General features: G+C 45.6%; 2 protein-coding genes across 4 annotated transcripts; one reads left to right on the plus strand and one right to left on the minus strand.

Annotated features, from left to right (window-relative positions):
* The first annotated feature begins 1117 nt into the window (after positions 1-1117).
* Positions 1118-12378, plus strand: LOC124072829 (polycomb protein suz12-B-like). Its single transcript, XM_046414538.1, has 16 exons — positions 1118-2001; positions 2942-2988; positions 3132-3196; positions 5490-5558; positions 5857-5906; positions 6019-6104; positions 6214-6460; positions 6638-6740; positions 6849-6954; positions 7354-7528; positions 7615-7703; positions 8621-8764; positions 8878-9035; positions 9144-9342; positions 9616-9695; positions 9775-12378. Exons 1-16 carry the CDS (start codon positions 1830-1832, stop codon positions 10169-10171), a joined length of 2187 nt encoding a protein of 728 aa, XP_046270494.1. The 5' UTR covers positions 1118-1829; the 3' UTR covers positions 10172-12378.
* Positions 12379-12497: 119 nt separating this feature from the next.
* On the minus strand, positions 12498-24846 carry crlf3 (cytokine receptor-like factor 3). Of its 3 annotated transcripts, none has more exons than XM_046414539.1 (9): positions 24729-24846; positions 19989-20116; positions 17834-18041; positions 17552-17636; positions 17264-17441; positions 16915-17143; positions 16653-16791; positions 16363-16475; positions 12498-15537 (listed from the first exon to the last, which is right to left on the minus strand). In XM_046414539.1, exons 2-9 carry the CDS (start codon positions 20103-20105, stop codon positions 15272-15274), a joined length of 1335 nt encoding a protein of 444 aa, XP_046270495.1. In that variant the 5' UTR covers positions 20106-20116; positions 24729-24846; the 3' UTR covers positions 12498-15271. The 3 variants fall into 3 exon arrangements, with proteins under 3 accessions (XP_046270495.1, XP_046270497.1, XP_046270496.1); XM_046414541.1 differs by lacking the exon at positions 24729-24846 and adding an exon at positions 21471-21585; XM_046414540.1 differs by lacking the exon at positions 24729-24846 and adding an exon at positions 21452-21576.
* Between the last annotated feature and the right edge of the window lie 1068 nt (positions 24847-25914).

The following is a 25914-nucleotide window of genomic DNA, read 5'->3' on the forward strand; positions in this document are numbered from 1 at the left end:
CAGAGCGACACAGGAAATCATTCCTACCTGTCGCCATCAAACTGTTAAACTCAGCACTGTGATGGACACACTCACTTTATATATACAATGTACATATTGTTTTTACACATGTACACACCTGTATTTTTAACTTTTTTAAAATTTTGAACACATTTGTAAATACCTGTACTTTTAGATTTTAGATTTATACTTATCTTGTTTTGTTTATCCTATTTTTATACCTTTCACTTTTCTTTCTTAGTCGGGAATACTGCAAGTGCAAAGTCTGTACGAAAAAGAATTTCCCTTCGGGGATAAATAAAGGAATTCTGATTCTGATTCTGAATTTATGTTTGTACTGAAAATAAATAAATAAAATAAAAATAGTTATTAAATATTATATTAATGAACATCCATCTACAAATGAAATGATGTACACATTCATGAATTCTTGTACTTGTTTGTAATTTTAACAGTTTGAGTTTTTAATTATCGTGACAATTAGCCTAATTGCTGGATACTGGCATGAATTCTGCTACATAGCACTGACAGTACTTGATTTTCAAGAATAGAAAATTTAATCTATCAATCATTTGGTTAAAAAAACAAACAAAAAAAACAACATTCCACCTGATTTTGATTTTAACAGTTGATGTCTTTACAATTATTATATTTTTAATGATTTTAAATGTGATGATCTCAAGAGAAAAGAAAAATTGATATACAACTGCTGATGTTCTTATTTAAAACTTTGTTTCCCCCTAAACATCATTATAACGGGTAACTTTGACTCGAGGTGTATTTCACGAGTTTTAATTCCGTTTTATGTTTCTGACCTTATTTAGACCTGACTCGCCATGCTGCAGGCGGCAAATGTGCCTTTGCCTGCTCAAAATTCGTACAGCGAGACCCGGCCAATATACTGACCAATGGGAGCACAGAGTCTCACAAACAAGAACAGTGATTGGATAGAGCTGTTAGAAGGCGGGATCTTTCAACAGAAGTCGCAGTGGAAGCTTCAGCCTTCTCTTATCAATTCAAAGATGTTAGGCCAAAGAAGAGGAAACTCACGTGTGCTCCGCCTTCAAAATAAAAGCCTGAAATTGATCAAGGCGCCACTTTGAGATAATATGTGTTTAACTAAGTGTAAGTGTTTCCATGCAGATGTATTTCTGGCTTCCATACTGGCATCTGCATAACACAAACTGGGTGAAGCATGCCGTTAACAACTTTATATTTAAATCAGAATTTATTCAGAAAATACTACCCGGATAGTCTGTGTTATTTTGTCTTGCTTAACATTGTCGCTAACTCAACTTGCCATCAAGCGCTAGGCGAGATATAATGCGATTTTTTTTAATTAAGGCATCGAAACTTCGGAAAGCGTGTGTCTTTTCTGTGTTTAACCAGCTGTCGTTTGTCAGCAGCGTTTGAAATTTTAATCAGTGAAATCAGAGTGCCGGATAATACTCGCCAGTTATCCCGGGGTTATTGCTAGCTGGCTAAGGAAGTTAGCCAGTTAGCTAGCAAGCCGCGTCAGCTTGCCGGAGGCTGATATCTTGTTTCGCGCATTTCAAGCCTGTTCACCGACCTCTGTACGTGCCAAACCGGTATCTAAACGAAAGCACCGGGTCGTGGCTTGTTCAGCGTCAATTCTAAGAGGCTGAAACTTCCACATTCCGCCTTTTAAAATGAACAGTCAACAGTGTTTCTCCTAACCGGCTTGGTTTGCTGCAAACGCTGTTCTTTTGTTTTGACAAAGGAAGAGGACCGGAGTTTGGGTCTATTTTTTTTCTTTTACACCAATTCACATCTGGTGGTGGGACAGTAGCTTGAGCCATTTTCTGGCCATGGCTCCACAGAAGCAGAGCTCCTCGAGTGGAAGTCACCCGGTGGGTTTTGGTTCTGGAGGAAAAGCCAACGGCTTGTACCAGTCGTCCTCCACTGCCATGGCTGCAGCCAAGAAGCCCAACCTGCAACTCATTCAAGCCGACCACGAGTTGTTCCTGCAGGCCTTCGAGAGTGAGTTTCTGCTGTCACCAAGTTGCATATTTATTGATATGAGTGTCAGAGTTTAATTAAAGGTCACAGGAAGCTTCACGGTGGCCGTGAGAGTGGTGAGGGGCTGCAGGGTTGGAGGAGATCATTTTACAGCTGCTATCACGACGAGGCACGTCCTTGTTAATGCTGCACTGTAGCGTTTAGAGTCCATTTACTGTTAAATCCACGTGTTTCACTGCTGTCATACTTTATATTTCTGTTATGTAACTTAGACGCTCTCTGGTTGTTTGCATGTTTAATTCACTTACAAGATGAAAGTAAAAGGTTATTGAACATGGGCAGGAATGTAACTTAACTGTTTAATTCTTTTTACCGTTTAGCCATATGTTTTAGTCTCACTGCTGCAATGCACTTTATAAAAAGTCTAAATTACCCAAGTAATGACTTGATGCCTTCAGATATCTTTTGTTGCCCGAGTGAAATATAAAACATTAGGCAGAGAAAAGCAGTAAGATTCTCTCTGTTTAGTGGGCAGTCGTGGATCAGCGGTTAGGGTGTCGGACCCGTAACCGGTGGATCGCTGGTTCGATTCCCCGTCCCGGTGTCCATGGCTGAGGTACCCTTGAGCAAGGTACCTAACCCCCACTGCTCCCCGGGCGCTGCACGCGGTCGCCCACTGCCCCGGGTTTGCTGTGTGTGTGTGCACGTCACTTGGGTGGGTTAAATGCAGAGAACAAATTTCGTTGGAGTGAGTTCCCTCCAATGACAAAATATGTCACTTTACTTTTATTTAGTTTCACTTGATAAATGACTCATATTATAGAAGTATTAAATAAGTTTTCACTCATGAAATGAATGACTGTTTCAGCACAAAGTGCACTGAGTTTACTGTGCTTTTCGTATTTAAATGATGAATAACACATCAAATAGCGTGCTGATGATGAACCACATGTGATTGCAGAACCAACCCAAATCTACAGGTTCCTCCGCACCAGGAACTTGATCGCGGTGAGTGCTGCCTTTTCTTGAAAGTAGTCACGTGATTATTTTGATCATTTGAGATAAGAGGAAATATTTTTGTACCTCCTGATGTGTTGCAGTGCAATTGTAACCCTTCATGTTTTCTTTTATGTCTCTCTGTTACACCTCAGCCTATATTCTTGCACAGGACACTCACCTACATGTCCCACAGAAACTCAAGGAATAATGTCAAAAGGTAAAGAAAAACCAAAAACCCTTTCAGTTCTTCATAGCTTGTTGTGATGCAGAACAATCTGTTTTCCCAAGGCAAGCGTTTGCTTGGTGGTTTTGGGTTATCTCACTCCGTGTGTGTTTTTATGGCTTTGTTTCTGTCCGCTTCAGGTTTCATAACTGTGTGTTAGAGTGGAACCGGGTGTCAAAAAAGCAGGTCAGGTGTTATCTGGAATGAAAGTTAACCGACATGGCGGCTGCTGTAGTTGGGGGCTGCCTGTGTCAGTTAAAGCTGAGATAGCAGAGACGTTTTCAGTTAGGCTGCTTTGCATACGGGCTCAGCACAGAATACACACGGGGCCGCTTGTGGTTCAGCCTGCACTGAGGGGGTGTGTTAAAATACAGAGAGCCTCATCTGGTGTTATCACGTGGACGATATGATGAGCCATCGGTGAGGTCATGCATTTGTTTTCTGCATTAAAGAAAAAGCTCAGGCTGCATAACTGTGATGAGAGAACCAAAACGTGCAGAGTTGTTATCGGCATGTTCTTGTGTCACTGTTTGTGTACAGACTTTGCAGAAATATGTATGAAAATAAGGTTTCTAAACATTCTTGTCTTGGCATTGGTACCAAAAGTCCAATATCACATTGACTATGGCAGCAACTAACAAAGATTTTTATTATTGATAAATGATAATTTCACTTTTTTTGTGGAATAAAGGTCATAGTCGCAGCTAGATCAACTGCCAAATGTTCTGCCAAACGATTAATTTTAGTTATTTTTGCTTGTTTGAGCATTAGTTTAACAGGTGTTATGAAATAAATTCTCTTTGTTACATCATAGTTCATTCAGCCTTTTTCCAGGTTTGTTTCTGTTTGATTCTTGATGATTGTTTTCTGAAAGGCCACCAGCCCGTCTGTATTACAATCATCACTTGCTAATGAGTTTTTTGCAGTCCTTATTTGGACATCAGTCTTGGCGCTTTGAGGTGCACTCATTTCTGGGACTTCAATGAGGACTAAAAATGGCAGCCGTTGGGTCGTGTGTAATTCCTGATTTGAAGTGGAGGCAGCGAACCAGGTGACACGTCGATCCGCTGCAGCTCAGTTTCACTTTCTGCTGCGCTCGACTCGTGCTCGCTTCAGTCGTATGAGACGTTGCCTGAGATCTGGGATGAATCAGCTCCACGCTAACTGAGACATTCGCTGAATAGACAGAAAGGCAGTGGATTTCATACTTTAGATTAAATTCTGTTCATGTTCTCTAACTCAGACTGGTTTGGTGTTAATGCAAAGCTGCCCTGGAGTCAAAGTGTCTGAGCAGGACAGAGTTTCCCTCCTGTGCTGGATTTTCTGAAGAGCTTTTTTCAGAGTGGCTCCACAGCCTCCCCTGCCTGGGCTTGATCTCATGTCCTCTTCATGTTTGATTTATGTAACTATAAGCCCGTCAAAGCAAAAGGCACCCAGCCGACAGCAGTGATATAATGACATTCACCCTGATGTCGGTCTGAACGCAGCCTGAAGACATAAAGTTGGTTTCCTTCTTTCTGCAGGCTCTGCACGGCCTCGCAGGTGTTTTCAGTTACTTTGGCTCATTACACGTCTGCTCAGGTTGAAGTTGGACACAACTGGAAATTATGTGAGATCGTCGAACTCTCTGCGCGCTCGGAAACCCCGCTGACAGCCCGCCAATTTGAGCCAGGCGGGCATGTTTTTCATTTCACTTGCGTTCGGCTGCTTATAGGGATGTGAACTGATGACTCATAAACGACAGAACAATACAGACTCGTCAACACAGAGCTCACATGGCTTTTCATGGCGGAATCCCAAAGGAAACTGTTGTGTACCGTCTCTATAAAGTCATTTTTTCCCAGAATCTGTTCAGTTTGTCTGTATTTGACATGCGCTTTGTCTTGCTGGCTCATCTTTTCTCCAAAATATTTCCTCACTGCTGAATTACTCCACAGAGAGAAGTAGATGTTCTCATCATCTTTTCTTGGCTGCTTGCCTTGTTTCCTGCCTGGCACTAGGGAGGATGTTTCATGGGAATTTCAAAATAAAGGCGTATCTTAAAGCTGATGATCTGGATCGGTGTTTTCACTTTGCAGCAATGACAGATCATCGATTGGACACAGACTGATGGATGATTAACAGCACTACTGTATGGTCGATAGTATTTAACGAATCTCATGAAAGATGGATTTTCCCCCCTCTGTAGTGATCTGTCATTGTGCCGCTGGGTCAGTGTTGGTGTCGGGCGGTGCTGCTGGCGGTGCTGTCGTTGTCACTAACCCCTGCTGTTTGTCTGCATGTACAGGAAAAGCTCCAAGGTTGACAATCTGTTGTTCCAAGTGGAAAAGATGAGAGGCGAACAGGAAACTCACAGGTAAATCCTCCTCCACTCAGATCTAAGGCTTGTCTGAGGAAACCTTGAATCTGTGCACTTTTCATAAAACTCCTTTGATATTGAAGTTGGACATTGAATTTATATTCAACATTTAATGCTGGCAGCTTTATTTCTCAGAAATATCTGCTGTACTACGCTAATCAACCAGAGATTGAGATTGTTGGGGAAAAAAAGCTCAGAATTGTTTTTATTTTATTTTTTTTGTCCATATTATGGACATTTGATCAAATATAACATCACCTGTTAAAGGAAAAGTTCGTGTGTTTGTTTTCCACAGCTTGGCCTCTAATCTGCAGCTCACCTTCACTGGCTTCTTTCATAAAGCTGGTAAGTTTGTCCTTCACAGCAGCCGTTCATTGGCTTTTTTTGTTTATTTTATATTTGATGTTTACAGTCCTTCCAGTGATTTAGGAAGTCCTCTGTGTTGTGGTTTTGTCAGGGAAGCCATCTCAGGACTGTGAGAATGAGCAGAACTCTGTATCCCTGGAGGTGCTGCTGGTCAAAGTCTGTCACAAGAAGAGGAAGGTGTGCAACGTCACGTGATGTCTCATCATTTTTCATGACCTTTTCATTTTTCTCCTCCTGCTTTTTTCCACACTGAATTTCACCTGAAATGTCTCCTCCTCCTGTCCAGGATGTGAGCTGTCCGGTGAAGCAGGTCCCAACAGGGAAGAAGCAGGTTCCTCTGAACCCAGACACGAGCACCGGAGTCCAGGCCAAGCCGGGCTCTTTCCCCTCCCTGCTGGTTCCCAGCAGTGAGTTTGAACCCAGCAACTCTCACATGGTCAAGTCTTACTCGCTGCTCTTCAGAGTATCGAGGCCCGGGTGCCCCCGAACTCAGATGAACGGCCTGACCAATGGAGAGAGTCACCACAACAGAGGTGATCATTTTCTGAAAGATGTGGCCCAGGTTTTGTGAATCCAGTTCTTTCTTTAATGGTCTTTCTTCTCGATCACCACACTGACGTTCGGCTCTTTGTGGTCACTGAGGATCATCAGTCGTCTTTAAGATCATGTGTGGTCGTCGAGCGGCTCACGTCATCGTCTGTCTGTTTCAGATATTACAGAGGAAGTGGCAAACAGGAAGAGGAGGAGCTCCTCCCTCATAGAGGATGGAGAAACCACATTTGTGGCCCAGATGACTGTCTTTGATAAAAACAGGTGAAGCTCCCACAATCCTGCACACAAACCGTCACACAGGAAGACGTGTCGTTCTCGTCTGTCGCAGAATCAGCATGTGAGCAGATGTTGTTGTGCGCTTGTGTGCAGACGTCTGCAGCTGTTAGATGGCGAGTACGAGGTGTCTATGCAAGACACGGAGGAGTGTCCCGTCAACAAGAAGAGGGCGACCTGGGAGACCATCCGGGACGGAAAGGTGTGTGTGATGGAGGGAAGTCAAAGTATTCAGCATTTAACCCAGCAGGGCTCCACATTAAAGGGATTTCCACACCAAATCTAAAACAACAGGTAGTTCAGTCCTGTCCAACACCTGAGACAGAAGATTTGTTCAGACTGCAGATCTTTAAGACAAACTGTGTGTTGTTTTGTGTCCAGACATAACCAGTCTGTCTGAGCGGGTTGCTGTGGTAACAGCTGAGATCCACCATCTCATTCCAGACGGTCGCAGAGCAGGCAGTTTGATCTCATACCAGTTTATTCTTTTCACTGGGGGGACAGTCGATGTGATGCTCCAGTGCAGTTTGGTTTCTGGTCAAGTTGAAAACACACGGGCTTTAAGCTGGCACTGTGAAACGTTTCTGTTGTGTTTTTGTAGTGTTTGCCTCCATTCGAGAGTTTCTCTCAGGGTCCCACCCTGCAGTTCACCCTCCGCTGGACCAGCAACTCCTCCGATCGCTCCACCGCACCTGTGGCCAAACCTCTGGCCACCCGAAACTCTGACTCCAACCAGGAGCCCAGACCCAGCGCCCTGAGGGCCACACACACTCTGGGTGAGCAAGAAACGGCAGCTTGGAGAGCAGCAGTCTGTTTGAGGATTTCTGATGATTCACTCAGTGATTTCTCCTCTGTGCTGCAGTTGTCAAAGAATCCATAAATGCTGACGTGCAAATGAGAAGAGAACCAGTTTTAGCAGAGCCGCGACAGAAACTCCGCATCTTCTACCAGGTCAGTCTCACCTGATGCTGGATCTGCATGACACACCTTCACCTGTGAGAGTCTGTGTATACTGCCACAGTTTTATCATGGAGATCACCTGCAGCTCACCTGTTGGAAACTGTCAGAGCGTACAGGACAAACGATCCTGTGTGTTTTTATGAGGGTGAAGCCTCTTAACCGCCACCACCGTATCGACTTTGCGTCCCCAAGTGAAAACTGAAAAGTAAAGGTGTGTTTATGCCCCAGACAAAGCAGTTTGTACATCGTAAAGTTTGACCACATATAAAGGGCTGCGCCGAATAGTTTGAAACTTTGTTCATAACGTTAACCTTCTGCTCAACATTCGAATGCTTCTTTCGAACGTTTGTTCGTTCTGTTTGAAGATGCAGATGAAGATTCGGTGACGCTAACGTTATCAGTGTTCTACTGTTTGTAGGATTTAGAAGTCGATCAGCTGTGGATTTGCACAGTTCGGAGCATCTGTTGTTGCTTATCTGTTGAACTGAACATTTAAGTCAAAGGGATGAAATTCATAAATCTGGATCACTGAACATCAGACTCAGAATAATTAATATCTGGATCTGATCAAACCAACTGCAAAAGTGATTTTTATGTTTTGCGGGATTATCTTCCCTCTGATTCAGGAATTCCAGGTGAGAAGTTGACTGATGGAGGCTGAACAGCCGTCGATACTTACGCAGATTAATACTCAACTTCTAAAGGAAATGATTTCTAGTGGAGGCTGCGTAGGATTGTTTTCCAGTAACTCCAAAGTGTGGTCAAGTCCAAAAGTCAAAATGTTGGACAGAAGCCTGTAAGTTCAGGAGGTCATGTTGGACCTGTAGTCACCCCTCACAGGTCCTTTTCCTGTTTGTGTCAGTTTGTGTCTCACGCTCACCTCCTCCGTCCTTCCCTTTCCCGTCCAGTTCCAGTACAACAACAACACACGGCAGCAGACGGAGGCCAGAGACGACCTCCACTGTCCCTGGTGCACCCTGAACTGCAGGAAGCTCTACAGTCTGCTCAAACACCTCAAACTGTCTCACTCCCGCTTCATCTTCAACTACGTGGTGAGACGGGATCACGTCGTCTGTGTGCAGAGAGAGTGAGACGAGAAACCATGTTTATCCCACTTGATGTTCTTCTTTTTGTTCACACGTTCCTCTGCTGGTCTCCTTGGCAGCCCCACCCTAAAGGAGCAAAGATAGAGGTCTCCATCAACGAGAGTTATGACGGTTCGTATGCGGGTAACCCACAGGATATCCACAGCCAGCCGGGCTTCGCCTTCAGCAGGAACGGCCCAGTCAAGAGGACCGCCGTCACCCACGTCCTCACCTGCAGGTTCTGCTGATACTCTTTACTCTTTCATTCTGTAGCTTTTGAACTCCTGTCACATTGTGAAGACATCAGGATTTGTCCAATCTTTGTCCTCTGTCCTTTTCTGTCCAGACCGAAGAGGACGAGGGCGAGTCTGTCTGAGTTTCTGGAGTCCGAGGACGGCGAGCGGGAGCAACAGAGGACGTACATCAGTGGACACAATCGGCTCTACTTCCACAGCGACAGCTGCATGCCGCTGCGGGCTCAGGAGATGGAAGTGGACAGCGAGGACGAGAGGGACCCAGACTGGCTCAAAGAAAAGACCGTCAAGGTGAGTTTACAGCTGAACGAACAGAAAAAGGAGCGCTTCACTTAGACATGCTCTGTGTGTTAAAATGTTTGTCTTCTTTTGGTTCTGAAGGACCTTGTCAAGTCAGCGTGAAGAGGAAATGACCCTGATGCAGCAGAAGCAGTTATGTTGCCTTGCTGCAGCTAATTCTGTTCTGTTTCTGCATTTTTGTTCCTTCAGTTTGCTTCAGAAACTGTTCCTCACTGTAAACAAACACATCCTGTGTAAAGTCTGACCGCTCTGCTCTCACTGCAGCAAATCGAGGAGTTCACGGACGTCAACGAGGGGGAGAAGGAGATGATGAAGCTGTGGAACCTCCACGTCATGAAGTGCGGGTGCGTATGAAGCCGTAATCGGACCAACGCGGCACTCAGCCAGTCGGCATGTTTGAAAACTCCTCTTTTCTCTTTCCAGCTTCATAGCGGACAACCAGATGAACGAGGCCTGCCTGCTGTTTGCCGAACACAACGGCGCCCACATCGTGAAACACAACCTGTGCCGCAACTTCCTGCTGCACCTGATCAGCATGCACGACTTCAACCTGATCGGCACGCTGACCATCGACCGGGCCATGGCCCGAATCCGCCTCATCCAGAGTCAGACCCGTCAGAGAGACAAAGACAGGGACGATGAGGAGGAAGAGGAGGAGGAGGAGGACTGGGAGACGGCTGTGGAGTCCCAGCCTGAGCCAGATCCCGATCCCGATCCCGATCCGTCTGAGTATAAGCCCTGCAGTGAGAATGGAGGCGAGCAGCAGGAGGCGAGCGGAGGAGCTGCCGTGAGTGAACAGTCGACCGCCGGCTGTCAGTGAAGAGACACGAACAGGACGAGTGGATTGGACGAGAGACGAGGCGACAGACAAACACACACAGGTTACTGCAGGGATTACGTTTTTAAGAGCAGGTTACATCAGAAACACGATGAAATTGTTTGTTTTTCATTTTCTTCAGAGAGACGTTTGTCATTCGAGGACTTGATTGTCATCTTCTTGTTATTCTGTGTCATGTGTCCTGACGTACGCTAGCTGCAGCAGAGTTTTAATTCTCATCCTGTCCCTTCATGTCCAGGCCGTGAAGTTTGTTAACGACAAAGCTATGAAGCGAGCACAAAACAAATTCAGCCTCCGGTCTGGATTTGTAGGGACACATTTTGTAGGAGGGATAAAGCTGGAGGTGTCGGTGACTTCCTGTCTGCGGCTCTCAGCTCCGAGCTCATTGGCTGCTACGGCTGCACGCTGCAGTTTCAGCCAATCAGGAGGAAATGCTGTGTTTGTGGGACTATTTTGAGTGGCGGATTAATCCACATTTGATGCTCTCGTGAGTATTTCAAGATCATAAGTCATAAGTTTGAGAAAGTGTCTCATTTTCATGACCTACAGGATCTTTTTTCCATCACAGTGGCAGGAACAGGCTTCCACAGTGCAGACATTAGAGCCAACAGGGTTTGGAGGGTTTGAACAGTAAACGCAGTCATCTGCTGCTGACTGAAACCTGACGAGCTCCAGCTCAGATCCACAGACGCAGCTTTTCTCCTGATCGTTCAGTTCGGCGCTCCTCCGTCGCTCTCTGCACTTTAGCGCCGTTATTTTAAAGTCTGTGTCTGCAGCCTCTCCGTACTTTGAGGACCAATCAGAATTGCTCGCTCTACAGTTTAGTTCTCAAACTGGGATGATCTGTCTTCCTCAGCGTGAGGCACCAGTCAGTGACCTTCCAGCTCCACCAAAGGTTTTCTTATTTACAGGGTTTGTTAACACATCAGTGTCATCGCTATTCATCACAGATATCTGATCAAATGTCAGGTGATCGGAGTCCAGATGACGAATGGCAACATTTCACAAGAGGCTGCTGCAGCTTCACACTCCTGCATCCTCCATCTCATCAGTGATATTTATTCTAGTGTTCACTGGACAGCTGTGATCAGATCCTGGATCAGAGGTTTGTCACTGCAGCTGAGTCAAAGTAATCCAGCTTGAGGGCTCATCTGGGTTTCTGTTACTGTTTACACATGCAGAGGAATCAGGAGGATTCACACACTTCCAGTGCAGTTTCTACTACTGGTGCTCCATCTTTTTGTTCCTGACAAACCACAACCAAACCACATCACATTTCAAGGCCGAGTTTGTTTTGACGGTTTGGACACAACACGAGCAGAGTGTGTCCTCTGAGCTCAGTCTTTGTGTCGTAGTAACTGGTTTGGCTTCGTCTGGGTGAGGCTGCAGTCGTCTGACAGCCCTCACGACGCCTCCCTCATACGGAGTCAAGTCATTTATCAGGCAGTCGTCCAAATCGATTTCCCATCTGAACCGTTTCTGTCAGTCGCTGTTTTGGTTGGGCTCTGATCTGCAATTTTCTGTAATTTATCGTTCAATTGATTCACTGACAAAATAATAATATGAAATGAAACGAAAAATGATTATCTGCAGTCTTAAATTGCAAACAGGTAAAGCTGAAGTGTCTTTTTTGTCGCTGCAGCTGTTGATATGTAAATGAGCTTTGGAATATGGTTGTTGGGAAACCTGAACGCCGCCCAGGAGGTTTTGTAGTTTTAGTTCACAGACCAAAGGGGATGAGTTTGCTGCAGATCTCCTGTGAAGACCGCAGACCCAATCCGACTCGACGTTGCCGTCCTCCAATGATGTCAAACGGCACAACGTGCAGATGCAGCATTTAGATTTTCAGTTTGAGATTTTTGGAACCAACAGCTGGATTCACCTGTGGCCCCAGTCTTTGAAGGCTTTGCATCAGCGAGGAGTCTGGTGGTGACAAATCCAGCACACAGACGTGATCTGCTGTGGGCGAACGCAGTCGTCAGGTTCATACGTGACTGCAGCCCACTGCAGGTTTTTCTTTTTTTTCATTCATTCACGTGAGACCAGCAGCGTTTTGCACAAGATGGGAGGAGCCATGTCAAGAAAACCAGACATTTCTTCAATTTATGTAAAAACCAGCTTGACGTTGTGATCTGTTTCAGTTGAGTCTAAATGGTTTTCTATTAAAAGAACAACTTTGTACTATGGTAGACCATGTGGTCCATTTCTTTCACTATTTTTACTCAAATAACACAAGTCTTTACTCTTTAAAACAACAGTCAGCACTGGAAACAAATCCTCATTACATCAAACATTTGGCAGATGGGTGATCAGTCTTCATAATGACCTTTATTGAACAAAACAAACGACGACAGCAGTGAGAACAATGCAATGCAGATGTTTGACCAGCAGGTGTCGCTGTCTGCACTGTCAAATCTCCCTCAGAAGATACACTCAAGTTGTGTTCACTGGTTTCGGGAAATCTGTACCTTCACCTGGACCCATCCAGGGCTCCACTGTCCTCCACAAGGACAAACCACTGACCTCAGATCAGCAGACAAACATGGAGACATCTCTGAAGAAGACAGCTGAAGAGGACATGTTGGTTGGGGCTGGACCCAAAAACAGTCCTTGAAAAACAGACTCAGAAGAGCTGAAATGTTGGCCTCCAACAGCCTTCGCTCCACCACACAAGTCAAAAAACACAGAATAAAACTGACAGCACACAAAGACATTCGTTAAAGTAACATAAATATGGTGGAAAGCCGTGATGCTGGTTGGAGACACTCTGATGATTTTTGTAATTTTCTTTTTGGTTCCATACATCAACACACAGGCGTCAGCTATTCTGTCTCATTTTGATAACTAGAAAATACATGTCGCCAAAATGTGTCGTTAAAGGAACGGTTTGACTTTTCGGAAAAAAAAACCTCTGAGACAAACTTCACGCTGGTCTCGTTTGTTCGTACAAAAACAGGGATGTAACATCATGTGGATTTTACATGCTGGAAATATGATTTTAGCAACTACCGGGCAGGAGCCGTGGCCTCCAAAAAAGTAGAAGAGCATCCTGACCAACACGTGATAAGTTAGTCACAGCAGGTCAAGTGTTGGGTAAAAATGGCAAATTCTCAGATGCTTTTCTCCCTTCGTTAACTGAAGGTCGCAGAGGTCGTGACAGTCAACGGCTGGGTGGTCCATGCTGGACCCAACTTCTCATTTGGTTATGGTAACAGTTAAAATATTCTACGCCACCACAGAAGAAGAGGTTCACTCACTGTGATTAACAGACTGAAACTGGACTGAATGAGCTCCTCACAGATTTATTTAACCAGCACACGCAGGCTCCCACCGTCCCACCAAACCAACAGATTCACTAAATACTGTTAGGATTGTCAAGGCAAGAAAAGCTAAAATAATTCAAAGTAACAGTTTGATTATGTTATAGGGCAACAGTCAGCCAAAATCGAGGACCTGACATTTTATAATTAAATGAAGACGGTAAAAGTCTGAGGTTTTTACTCGAACACCTGCAGAGACTCCGGATTGGAAACAGTCCAACTTTAATTTATTATATTATTGCATTTGATGAGACACAGTTTGATCTTTGAGGCGCCTTTTCCGACATTTTGTCAGGCTGCTGGCTTCCGCTGAGCTCCAAACTCAGACAGATAACAGCTAACAGTCAGGTTGTTTCTGGTGAACTGTTCTTTTAAACAAGTTTAGGAGGCAAAGAAAAACACAGGATGAGGTTTCACAGTGATGGGTTTTTGATAAGATAAAAATAAAGAGACCAGTAGCGGCAGGTTTTTGCTGCTCCCAAACAAACAAAGACAAAAACTTAATGTGTCCTCCTTGGAACGGCGACTGAATGGACACCACGTTAAGATGATGCTTAGACCGACAGCCCACTGGAAGTCTTCTCCCACGGCAAGGGAGATGCCAAACTAAAACAAAGAAAGCTGTAAACAAAAAGAAACTAAAAAAAGCCAAGAAGAACACAGTTATGGGTCCTCCGAGGGAGCTCCCTGAAGACGAGCAGCAGGACGGTCGTTCAGAGTTTGTGAGGCTGCTGCTCCACACTGACAGGGTTTCACACAGAGTCTGGACTCATCAGGACCAACCAGATTTCACACACGTTAAACTAAACCTGCACATTAAGGCCGTAAGAAAACACAGACATGTGAGTATCTCCGCAGGGGTCTTCCTGTCATGTTGCCAGACACTCAGTGTAGCGAGTGGCTAACAAAACCCGAGCGGACCCAACTGACAGTCTACTGGATCGGCTCCAAAACTTTGTGAATATATGTAAACACAGGCCCCAGGTTTGCTCCAGGAGAAACCCAGCTGGGAACATCAGGTTTCTCTGAGTCGCGTCCCTGATGACGAAGACCAGGACTGGTCAACATGTGACAGAATCAGATCGCTGTGAACTCTTACTGTAAAAGCATGTAAACACATCGACTCTGCGCCTCTCGAGCCACAGAAACAAGCAGCTGTTTTTGATCGAGAAAGCAGAAGTAAAACTGAAGAAGGCAGCAGAACTGGAATCACGACTGATGACAGTTGCACGTTTGTCTGGAAAACTCATCATCCTCCACAAAAATATTCCCTCTGAAGCACCAGGAACTGCACTTTGAACTTGTTTAATGTCCCCTCCAAACAGAAATGAAACCTGCCCACTGTGGCTCAGAGGTTCTGAAGCTGCACTTTGTGGAAACGACTACAGATCCACTCCTGAAAACTGCTTCACGTGGTTTCACTTCCACTTGAGCCTTCACAGCGGCTGCTAGCTGCAGAGATGTTCTGTGTCTGGAAAAGCTCCAGGGCTCCAGGCTTTCCACCATGCTGACCACTGAATTACAGACAAATACTGCGTAGCTGCTAACGTGGAAACCTGATTCACAGTTGCTGGAGAAATTCTGGGGAGAAGGAGACTGATTTGTCCAGACTCGTCACCCTGTCAGGTGTGGCTCAGGTGCGGGAGGAACAACAACAGAAGAGAGGAGTTTAAACTGGAGAGGAGTGTGACCTCCTGAACTCCAGCACATTAAGGGATCCATCTTGGCACTCCTCTTTTTAAAAAGCTGACAGATGGAGCTGTTAAAACACCAGCACTTTCCAGCCGGAGTGGACGAAAGAGCAGCCGAAGAAGAGGCCGTCCACCGCCTGGTCCACCAGCCAATCGAACACCACCTCCCGATTCCCCGAGCCGATGGTCACCCTCAGCTTGAAGCTGCCGCCTTCGCTCAGGTTGTTGTTGCTGATGGGAATCAGGTTCACCACCTCCATGTCGAAGGTGACGGCGGAGCCCACAGTGATGGCGGGCAGCTGGTTGGTCATCTCTTTGCCGTTGACGAACACAGCACCTGAACGGCGAACACACAGCCGTTACTTCAGCTCACAGTTTGACAGACGTGTTCACCACCAGCAGGGTGTGAACTACTCACATCTTTTTCAATTCACGCAAAGTCTGACACTTTTAGAATTCAGTCAAGTAACAAGCAGAGTGGATCCGACTGGTCCGACAATTTCCTTCCTCCTGAAACGCTCGGAAAGCCAAACGCTTTGCACGTGTCCTAGCCTGCAGTCTTCTTCCCTGCCTCTGGTGGGTGGATTTTAGGACAGGAGATGACGTCGTCGTCTCCTCTCTGCTGTCAAATTAATTCTGTTAACGAAAGCTCAGTCGTTCTGCAGCTGGAATCTGGAACGAAGCAACTGAAAATGGACTGAAACTGTCTGAGCGGTGAGTGAGAGTCGTGTTTTGTATCTGCAGTCTTTTCTGAATGACGATTCAGACGACTGCCACCTGCTGGTTGGAGGAGTTACTTCCTGTCATGCAGGCGCAGACGCAGTCGACCTTTGGTTGGCGTGTTTAAAACTAAACGAGATTCTGCTGAAGATTCTTCCTCGAGGTTACTGCTCCGCCGTCTCCGTTGTCTCAGTCTGACCTGAAGCTGTCTGGAACTCTGTGAGCTTTTCCAGGTCTGTTGTTGCTTGTTTTATTTTCTTATTTCTTTAGGTTGTTTTTTATTATGACACAAGAACAAATCTTTACTTTTTAAATAAAACGACCAACAAATTGAACACGAATCCCTTCACATTAATGACGACACTGACGTACACACTCAGTATTGTGCTTTACGGTTTCTGTGTGTGTGTGTGTGTGTGTGTGTGTGTGTGTGTCAGCGTACCATTGGTGGAGATGCAGACGGACTGGTCTCTCTGAAGTGACTCCGCCCCTTTCTGACTGTCCACACACACACCAAGACTGTCCCTCCGATCCATCTGACCTGCTGCAGAGATCCTACACACACACACACACACACACACACACACAACACATGAGACAACAACACTTGTTATTTTAAATCCTTTACATAAAGATTTCAGACATCCTCATTTGTAATCAAGAGCCATCAGCCAGAGGGCATAAATAAACATGTAAGAGTGTGTGTGTGTGTGTGTGTGTGTGCGTGCATACTTGAAGGTCAGCGTTTGGCCACAGAAGTACGTGGGTGCGTTGGAGTAGAGGACGGGGCAGCGCGACTGGGAGGAGTCGTTACGCAGAGCGATGTTTCGCCTGCTGCTCAGGATGTAGCCGTCAGTGCCCGGACACCACTCTGGATGGTGACAGAACACAACACACGCACACACACACACACACAGAGTATGAAGGTACACTGGGTTTCCCACACTGAGCGTGATCATATTCCCGCCCGTGCTGCCCTCTGTGGGTCACCCACCGTGTGCTGCCAGTGTGGTGTATCCTGTCTGCGGGATGCTCCAGGGGCTCCACTCGGTGCGACCCTCCCCGCGGGCGCACACCCTGAACAGGTAATCTGTGTGAGGGTCCAGGTGCAGAACCAGGAACTCACAGTCCCGACCAATGTAGGCATCCTCATATTGGCTCCCCCCGCTGCCGGAGCGCCGGTACTGCAGCCGGTAATCCGCTGCTGCGAAGTCCTCGTCCACCTGAGGCACACATACAACACAAAGAGGTTTACATCCACATGTGTGTGTGCGTGTGTGTGTGCGTGTGTGTGTGTGTGTGTGTGTGAGGACGTTTACTCCGCTGCCCTCCCTGCTGCTGACCTTACACCAGCGGACCAGGATGCTGCCGGGTCTCTCCTGCAGCTCCTCTATCTGGACGGGCGGGTGGGAGGAGACGGAGCCATGGCGGGACACCCGGTCCCTCAGCAGACCCAGCAGGGAGTCGTCCAGCTGGGCAGAAACACTCGGCACGTCCACCAGCGCCGGCACCTCCGGCAGGCTGGAAAACCCACAGAAAAGACTGATGCAAAACACCTGAATCACTGCGGCCGTATGAAGTGTCTCCAGTCTCCACCTCCGTGTCCATTTCTGTCTCCGTCTCTGTCCTACCTGTCCAGTTGGATGTGCATGGCCTTCTTGGTGAAACTGCCCAGTTTGTCCTTCTCCCCAAGACCACAACGCAGAGCTGCTTCCCCTGGATACAGAGAGACACAGGCTGACATGAACACGACGGAGTCTTTATGAATGCTTATGGCTGTTGTTATTAAGTCTCATGTGGTCGTTTATGTCACTCAACAGTAAGAAACATTCATAAAAAGACTCCTTCATATTCAGACTGCAGCTCAGGGTTTTTCAGCAGTAGGGATTTCGATCATTGATTAAGGGGCTCACCCTCCCTCAGCAGCTCGTCGGCCTGGCCCACCCCGTTTTCAATGAGGCTCTGGCACTCATCCAGCGGTCTGACGCTGTCTGCCTCGATGGTGTCCACCTCAGCTAGCAGCGTGGCCAGTCGCTCCGCCAGCAACCGAGATGATGCCACCTGCAGCTCTGCAAAGTGCCTCCGGAGGGCCTCGCGGGCCTGACCCGAGCTGCCCCGGACCTACAGGACACAGACAGGACAAGAAGAAGAAGAGGAAGGTAAACGATAGGCAGGACCAAACACGTGTCAGTCTGTGTCTCAGTAATGTCTGACTTCCTGTCTGTGACTCTCATCTCCAAGCCTTGTGGTTCCTACTGAAGGTCTTTAAAAACTCCTCACACATCAAGCTTCATGTTCATGTCAGCAGCTGCTCACTGCAGTTTTTCAACAGACAGACAGGAGGAAACAGTGCATTTGTCAGAGACTATTTTCAGCCACGGATGAATCCATCCATTTGGTGTTATTAATATGCTAATATGCTACAGAGAAAGGAGATGTATGGATACATGGGTACTATAACTAATACTACCACTTCCACTACTACTATGACACACGGTGCAAGTACAAACTACCCTCAAAGACAAGCAGCTTGTGAGGAAGTTTGCTGGTCTGTAACCAGCAAGTTATGTTATGTTTCAGTTCCTCTTTGCAGAACGGACTTTTACACACACACACACACACAGGTTCAAATTTCACAGTGAGTATACACAGAGAGTGATGGAGAGTTAGCGGGAAACGGAAGGCTGATTGACAACTGCTGCACTGATAAAGCAGGGACAGTATGACTATGAGAACGCAAACACACACACACGGTCACACTGATCACACTGAACTCTGTGTGTGTGTGTGTGTGCTGAGCAGACAGAGGACCTTTTCCACGGGAAGCAATGCATCACTTCCTGGAGACAATCAGCACGACACAGACGAGCAAGCGATCAATATTTTGGGGCTGGTGAAATAACAGCCGAACTGAAAACATGAGCAGACGCCATCAGAAGAGTCGGTCAAACACGGCAGGAGCTGATCTGACATCAGCCCAAACAGAAGCGAGAGCTCTCCCAAGTGTTTGGGCGACTCCTCTCCCGAGGACACGATGCAGCAGTGATAGTATTGTCTGAGTTTCCAAACACACACACACACACACACACACACACTGGTGTCTCCTTTCTTATTTTCCTTCTGTGTGTGTGTGTGTGTGTGTTTGTGTGTGTGTGTGTGCGTGATGTTTCCTGCATTCCTTTAATATGGTGGTGCGCCATCCTGACTGTGGGAAAGAAAACCACAGGATAATGTATGATGGAGCAGCTGGGATCGGGTGGAGGGAGTCTCCGCCACACAAACACAAACTGGGAGTACAGTCTTCTTTGCTTTAACGTGCTGCACAGCCTAGCGGCTACAGGATAATCACACCGTCATCAGCGTTTGGACCGACTCTCGGGGTAGGAAAGGCTCATCCAGTCCACTCTGAGCTCTACACAAAATCACTGAAACAGTCAGCTTTCGTCAGCCTGTCGGTTTGAGTTTGACTCGAATCATCGCGCTGCACACGTACAGTCCAGACAGCACGCCAACAGTCGGCGTATTAACACGCTCGTTAAAAACTGTTAGCTCTTAATGTTCAGTTGGCACAGATAAATGACCAGCGTTAGCAGATTAGCCTCAGGGAAGATGCTGAGATATTTCACTCTGCATCAAAGTGTTGAACAGGCTTTAAAATCAAGCTTACATTCCTTTCTAATTTTTACCAAACTCAGGCGTCCCATCAGTCGTCCTGTGAGAGCACTCGAAGACATTCATGTGTCCAAAACAAAACCAAACGTGCGGCTTCACTCTTTGTATAAACACGTGGTGCTAAATGAAGTCTGAGCCTGGTCCGCCTCTGTGTCTTGCTGTCTGTCCACAGCAACAGGAAATAGCAGCATTGTTTACTGTGAGCAGCTGGACGGGTAAATCTAGACAGCAGGAGGAAGGAAGAGATAACGGAGAGAGAATATACTCTCCTGGGATTTTGTTTGGTCAGGGGTTAACGTACTTCATGCTGCCCCAGCCTGGTGGAGTTTGTTTGATGGAGAGTGTGTGAGTGTGTGTGTGAGTGTGTGTGTGTGCGGTGTGGACACTTGGTGGTACCTGTTTGCGGGCCTGGCTGAGGCCATGCAGACGCTGCTGGAGCTCACTGCGGTAGTTCTGGGCCGCCTCGATGCTTTCCTTGGCCTCCTGCAGCAACACGTCCACCTCCACAGACATCCTCCCTCCTCCTGACACACACGACAGGACAATATTTACCCGACGCAAGCGGCACACAAACACACGCCCATACTGCGAATCAGCTCCTCGGGTTTCATTTTCACTGCAGCTTACCAGTGAACTGGAGAGGAATAAACAAACTATGCAGTCATTTTCTTGTTCTTAAGTTCACTTGGTCAGTTTGCTTATATTCACATGAATGAAAGCAAACAGTTTTCATCAGGACTTTACCCCACAGTGTATCATCCTGCACAACAGGGATGCTGTTGCTGTTGAATTGTTTAAAATGTCGCTTTTCTCTGCTGTGAGCATCAAAACATGAATGTCCTTTAATGTATTGGGGTGGCAGCAGAAATCTGAAGTGCAACAGGAATAAATCAGATCAGATCAGATCTAAAACAAAGAGCCTGATCAGACTACATGGCTCATAATAGCAGTGGTTGTGTATTTATCTGAGGTTGACCAATAGCATAAATCACAATCACTTCATTTAGTTTCAGGTGAACACAGCAGCCTCACAAACTAAATGTTCACACACTAAATGTTGTGTAAGTGTGTGTAAATAAACGTGGACAGACGGTTATGATGAACAAATCCTACATAAAGTCTACGATAAACACAAGCAAAGGATGATAAAAATGCAAAACCTGCAGCACGCGGAGCCTTTCAGCTGGCAGAGGATGTGAAGCAACAAGGAAACCACTTCCTACTGCCACCAGCCAGAAACCGACACGACTTTATGACTGACAGCAGCGGCGCATTAGACGGACCTTCACGTACAGTTTAATTAAGGACTGGGCCACCTCGAATAAACCATCCTTGGACAAATAAAATACTCAGTGGGTGTGCTTACTACCAAAAGTGACTGAGCGAAGTCTGGTTGTTCTTGGCAGGTAACATCAAGTCACTTTATTAAGCTACTTCCTGTGACCTTAACATGTGTTATCAAAGATCATTAAAATAACGCCGCTGCTCTGCTGCACTTGGTTATTTTGGCTAAGCTTTAATGTCAAACTCATTCAGTGTGTGGGGAGAGCTGATAGCACAGCACAAAGTAACATCAACATGTCGACTTTATCTGGTTTAAAACAACAGCCAGCGTTAACGTCACACAGCTCGTAGCTGAACGTCGAGGTTTTCCCAACAGCAGATGCAACCAAATTCACCACAAATCCACAAAGTATTTCTCACTGGTTTAAGCTGATAAGACTCAAACACGCCACGTCTGAACGTTAACAGCATCAGTCTCAACACAACAGCACTTCAAACTTTCATCCAATCAGAGCACAAATGAACAAACACACAGCCAATACACGGTTTGATTTTTCTGGATAACTCAATCATACCTCTGACTGACACACTCACTTGAAGCTGATATTAAAAGTGGAGGTGAAACAGCACAGGAATGTGTGCTCACACTGCAGACACACTGAAACCAAAGATCAGATGAATTTCCTTTTACAACAACCTGAACGTCTTCCTGTCAGTGCGGTCTGCTTTTTTTTTTTTTTTTTAGTGACAGAATCAAGAGGACTTCAAACCCCTGACGATTATTTTCATTAACAGTTCAATCTGGTGATTGATTAATGGTTCAGCCAGTCTCCCACAGCTCAAGGAGATTTTCTGTCAGATTAAGAGGACATAAAAACATTTCTTTACATTACTTAAAGTTTAACCACACATATGAGAAACTGGATCAATTACCCACATGATCAAGAGAATTCTTCAGATTAATTTCTCACGGATCAATTAATCGACTGGTCATCATTGATACCAACTGAGCATGTCAAGTGAGTGCATCCCAAGTGCTCGGACTTCTGTTCTGAAGACTCGAGTTTGATATTAGGGCTGTTGGCATCTAGTTTTTCTTTTTGGAGATAGAAATAACCAAATTTTGGACGAAAAGGTGGAGCTGGAGAGGACATCCTGATTGGACCTGACTGAGAACCCTGGTCACATTGTCAATCGCAAAGTAGCCCGCCTTAAATCATCACCCGCTTTACGGGCTGTTTGACTCTAAATGGGACCAGAATTTACAAAATGAACATCATGCTGTGCTGAAGAACAAACCAGCAACTGAGAGCATAAACTCATTAGGAAACAGGTTACTGTTCCTGCCTTATCATGAAAACACTTCAGTCGGTGTCAAAGTAAATCTTTTGCTGAGCTACAGTACGTCCTCCTCGGAGCAGACACAACCTGGTCCCCCACGCTTCCTTTACAGCAGCTAAAGAGGAAGTCAGTGACAGGCCACATACAGTACATGCAGTATCGTCATGTGGCCCTGCATCCACACCCTGCCTAACATATCCGACCATGAAATGAAGATGCATGCATCATCTTATAAGCTTTACGTGCCATCTGTATGGTAACAGCTTTTAACAGCCCACTAATCACAACATGTGACTTCACCCTCATAACACTACTTAAGGTTTCATACAGCAAAGCCTCCATGTTACTGACCTTCTGTAAATATCAGACCTAATATCACCTGCACAAAGTTCTACATGTACAAGAAAAAGTCAAGTCATAAACTGTGTTCATAGGAATGTTTTAACTGTATCAGATTTTCAGTTTACTACGATATCAAACACAAAACAGAAGAAAACTCTCACAAAGAAGCTAGAAGCAAGTAAAGCTTTGCATTTTATTTTCTGACCAATTAACAAAAATAGCTGCTGACTAATTTTTTCTTCATCAACCAATCAGAGATTGCGGGTCACAAACAGTGATTGGTCTCGGATACGAGTGCTGCCATCTTGTTCTGGTGACGTCATTTGGAGCCAGAGCCTGTGCAGTGAAGTCCAGGAGTCGTGGTATCGAGTTCCCGCCCACACTGCTGGCTGAGCCAATCAGGAGCCGCGCTCAGCTGCAGTTGTTTAATGAAAGTCCTAATTGACTTTCTCAGCATATTTTTTGACCCGATCCCACACAAACATGACAATAAACAAAGCTCAAGTATGCATTTATTATACACATGAATGCAAATGCAGATCTACACAATAATGGAGGCTGGCACTCGCTCGCTCTGACACCACACAGAGGTCTGCTCTCTGACTCTGTTCTCAGCCAACATAGATTTTCTTTTTCATCCTCTAAAAAAAGTGTGCTGGGCCACTCTCTATATCTTTAATCCTGTGTCTTATAATCCTGCCCCCCCCCTTCCAAAACCTACTAAATACTCAAAGTGAATGCCAGGCGGGCACTTAGCCAAACAAAGCTGGTTTTACTTCAGCACTGAATATCTCCTGTCTATATGATACGGGTGTGGCGAGGAACTAAAATCTCCCGTCTCTTTATTCTCCTTCTTTTTCTGCATGCTGTTGATGTACGTACACAGCCAGGGAGTTTTCAGCAGCGTGTTTTTCAGAGTATTTAGGTCAACCTGACTGGCATGAGATTGTCCCACTTTCACAGGTCTGTCACACTGTTTACAGTGTCTGAAAATATGTGATGTGGCACAGACAAGTCCTGCCGTCAGCAAATTTTGCACGAGGTGAGAAAAGCTGCAGCTCTACAGCTTATAAAATGCCATTTTTAATACAAACAACATTTTCATGCCACTAATACGGCAAATCTACTGAAAATGTCATAATAGCTCAAATTAGATTTTGTCTTGACGTTCTTCGGCAACTGAATGCGTCACATTTTTATGACCCAAATATCCAAGTTTCATCTTTCACTAAATGCCATCAGCAGGGAGTTTAAAGAGGCTGCATGCAGATCCCTCAGGCATGCTGCACATGCTCTGACTAACAGCAAAGTTATGAAAGGAACTCAAGTGCAAACCCACATTGGTGTGATTATTATTATTATTATCATTAGTGCAGACCACTGGCAAGAAGAGACAACAGGAGACACCAGACATGTCTGAACTCGCTCACAACAACTTCCGTATATTTTACTTATTTTCATCAAGTTAAACCCCCGCCCAAAAGCATTGGTGCTGCCCTATACTCTCCTACAAACGTTCAGGAATGCTAGATGCATAGTTACATAATTCAAGCTACATAATTCCTCATATTTTCGTGTTGAATGTCACGAGAAGGCAGGTCTGTGAATGTGTCTAATGTGTGGAGAGAACCGCTCCCGAACTCCGTTAACAAATCGCGTATTTTTAAGTTGTCAGCGAACACAGATGGGTCATAATATATATTTTTTAAAATCTTAAATATATAAGACATTTCAGTAAATTCGGCCCAGAGTTTTTTTTTCCTAAGCAACATCTTTATCCATGAAATGTAAACCCCATGGGTGAAGATGATGACAACAACACACGAACTAGCAAAAAAATAGTCGTTGGTATCAGCTGAAATTAGACTGAACGAGTGTTGCTGGTGTACAGGAGAGGTGATTTAAGTTATTCAGAAAAGCCGACGGTTACAATAAGTTATGAAAGGACAGTTAGCGGGAAGACATTACCACATTTTAATGGAGTCTGTCGTCACCTTCTTACAAGAGGAAAGTTGGGGCTAGCTTGTGGCCAAACAAGACAATGACACTCGGTTCATGCTTGGGAGCGCAAACACAACACTACCACTAACTAGGAAAGAAAACAACGGCTATTCTGTTAAATAACAGAACAGTCTCCCTTCGTGTGTGAAGAAAAGCTTTCACACATACCTCTTTTAGTGCTTTCTGGTGGCCATTTCGTTCCGAAAGTTGTGAATCAGCTCGCAGCCGCCGCCACACCACCGCTAGATATGCCGAAGTTTTGCTCAAGTCCAAAAATGACACTTCCGAGGCTTCACGGGCAACAACCAATCACAGACAAGATCATTTAGATTGACAAGAAGATTAGCCAATTAGACTACGATATGAGCCGTACTCCCCTCCCTAATCAACAGACCCATCAGATCAAAGTGGAACTGTTGAAATGAGCTCATGTGTCCAAATCTGCTGCTACATGCTATGTTGTTGCTGCAGTACTGCACTATTTTATATATTTTTATATATTATATATATATAAATATTTAAAATATTTTATATGTGGTTGCCAAAACACATACAGTTTATGTGACTTCGTGGGGACGGGGCCAAATATTGACATATCTTATGTCCCACACAGTTTTTAACGTATCGTTGGATTAACTTTTGCACTAGGTCAAATCCCCTAATAGAAAGCAGCAAAAATCAAATTTGTGGGGCGGAAACCATTCAGTAGTGGACCGATTTATTAAAGCATCTCTAATTTTTCAAATGTAGATATTATAAATCAAATTCAATAAAGTGCCCCCTTAAGCCCCAGCTTCATCTTGGATCTATGGACTATCTACATCTTTTAATAGTCCATAAGAAGACTTCGAAGCGAATTAAAAGTGAAGCAGGTAGGCTGAATCAGAGGCCTGAGAGTGAGTGAGTGTGGAGCGACGAGGCTCCCTGGTGGTTGCAGTGGACACAGCATGCGGGCTGCTTTCACCTTGCAGGAGGATTTAACCCCAAGCCTCACTCCTCTGAAGGAGCTGATCCTCTGTCATCTTGGGACACGCAGAAACGAAGAAACGCATCTGCTCTTATTATCCCCTGTAAAAGCACCATGGCGCCTCCTGGGTCCTTCAAGGTCCATGTTTGGATCGGAGACATTCTTTCTTATCTCTACCCAAATTTCCTGTGCACTACAGCCGGTCATCAGGACTGGGATAACCAAGATAGAAGAGAAAACACCAACAGTAATCACAACAACGCCTCCTAAACGACACACTTCGTCAGTCGCAAAGCCTCCTGTCCTCGGCGGGGCAGATCCCCGTCTGGGGTCCCAGGATCAGCACCTCGGACAGAGATCATGACGCATTTACGTGATAAAAGACCC

This window comes from Scatophagus argus, chromosome 16 (assembly GCF_020382885.2).
Source record: "Scatophagus argus isolate fScaArg1 chromosome 16, fScaArg1.pri, whole genome shotgun sequence".
Classification (NCBI taxonomy): domain Eukaryota; kingdom Metazoa; phylum Chordata; class Actinopteri; family Scatophagidae; genus Scatophagus; species Scatophagus argus.

Coding starts and splice junctions, on each gene's coding strand:
- crlf3 (XM_046414539.1), bottom strand. CDS start 20,105: ATGTCTGTGGAGGTGGACGTGTTGCTGCAGGAGGCCAAGGAAAGCATC. Junction 17,637..17,833: donor CGACGAGCTGCTGAGGGAGG/GTGAGCCCCTTA, acceptor CTCTGTATCCAG/GGGAAGCAGCTCTGCGTTGT. Junction 15,538..16,362: donor CGTCTGCATCTCCACCAATG/GTACGCTGACAC, acceptor TTCGCCGTTCAG/GTGCTGTGTTCGTCAACGGC.
- LOC124072829 (XM_046414538.1), top strand. CDS start 1,830: ATGGCTCCACAGAAGCAGAGCTCCTCGAGTGGAAGTCACCCGGTGGGT. Junction 3,197..5,489: donor TCAAGGAATAATGTCAAAAG/GTAAAGAAAAAC, acceptor CTGCATGTACAG/GAAAAGCTCCAAGGTTGACA. Junction 9,343..9,615: donor TCAAAGAAAAGACCGTCAAG/GTGAGTTTACAG, acceptor CTCTCACTGCAG/CAAATCGAGGAGTTCACGGA.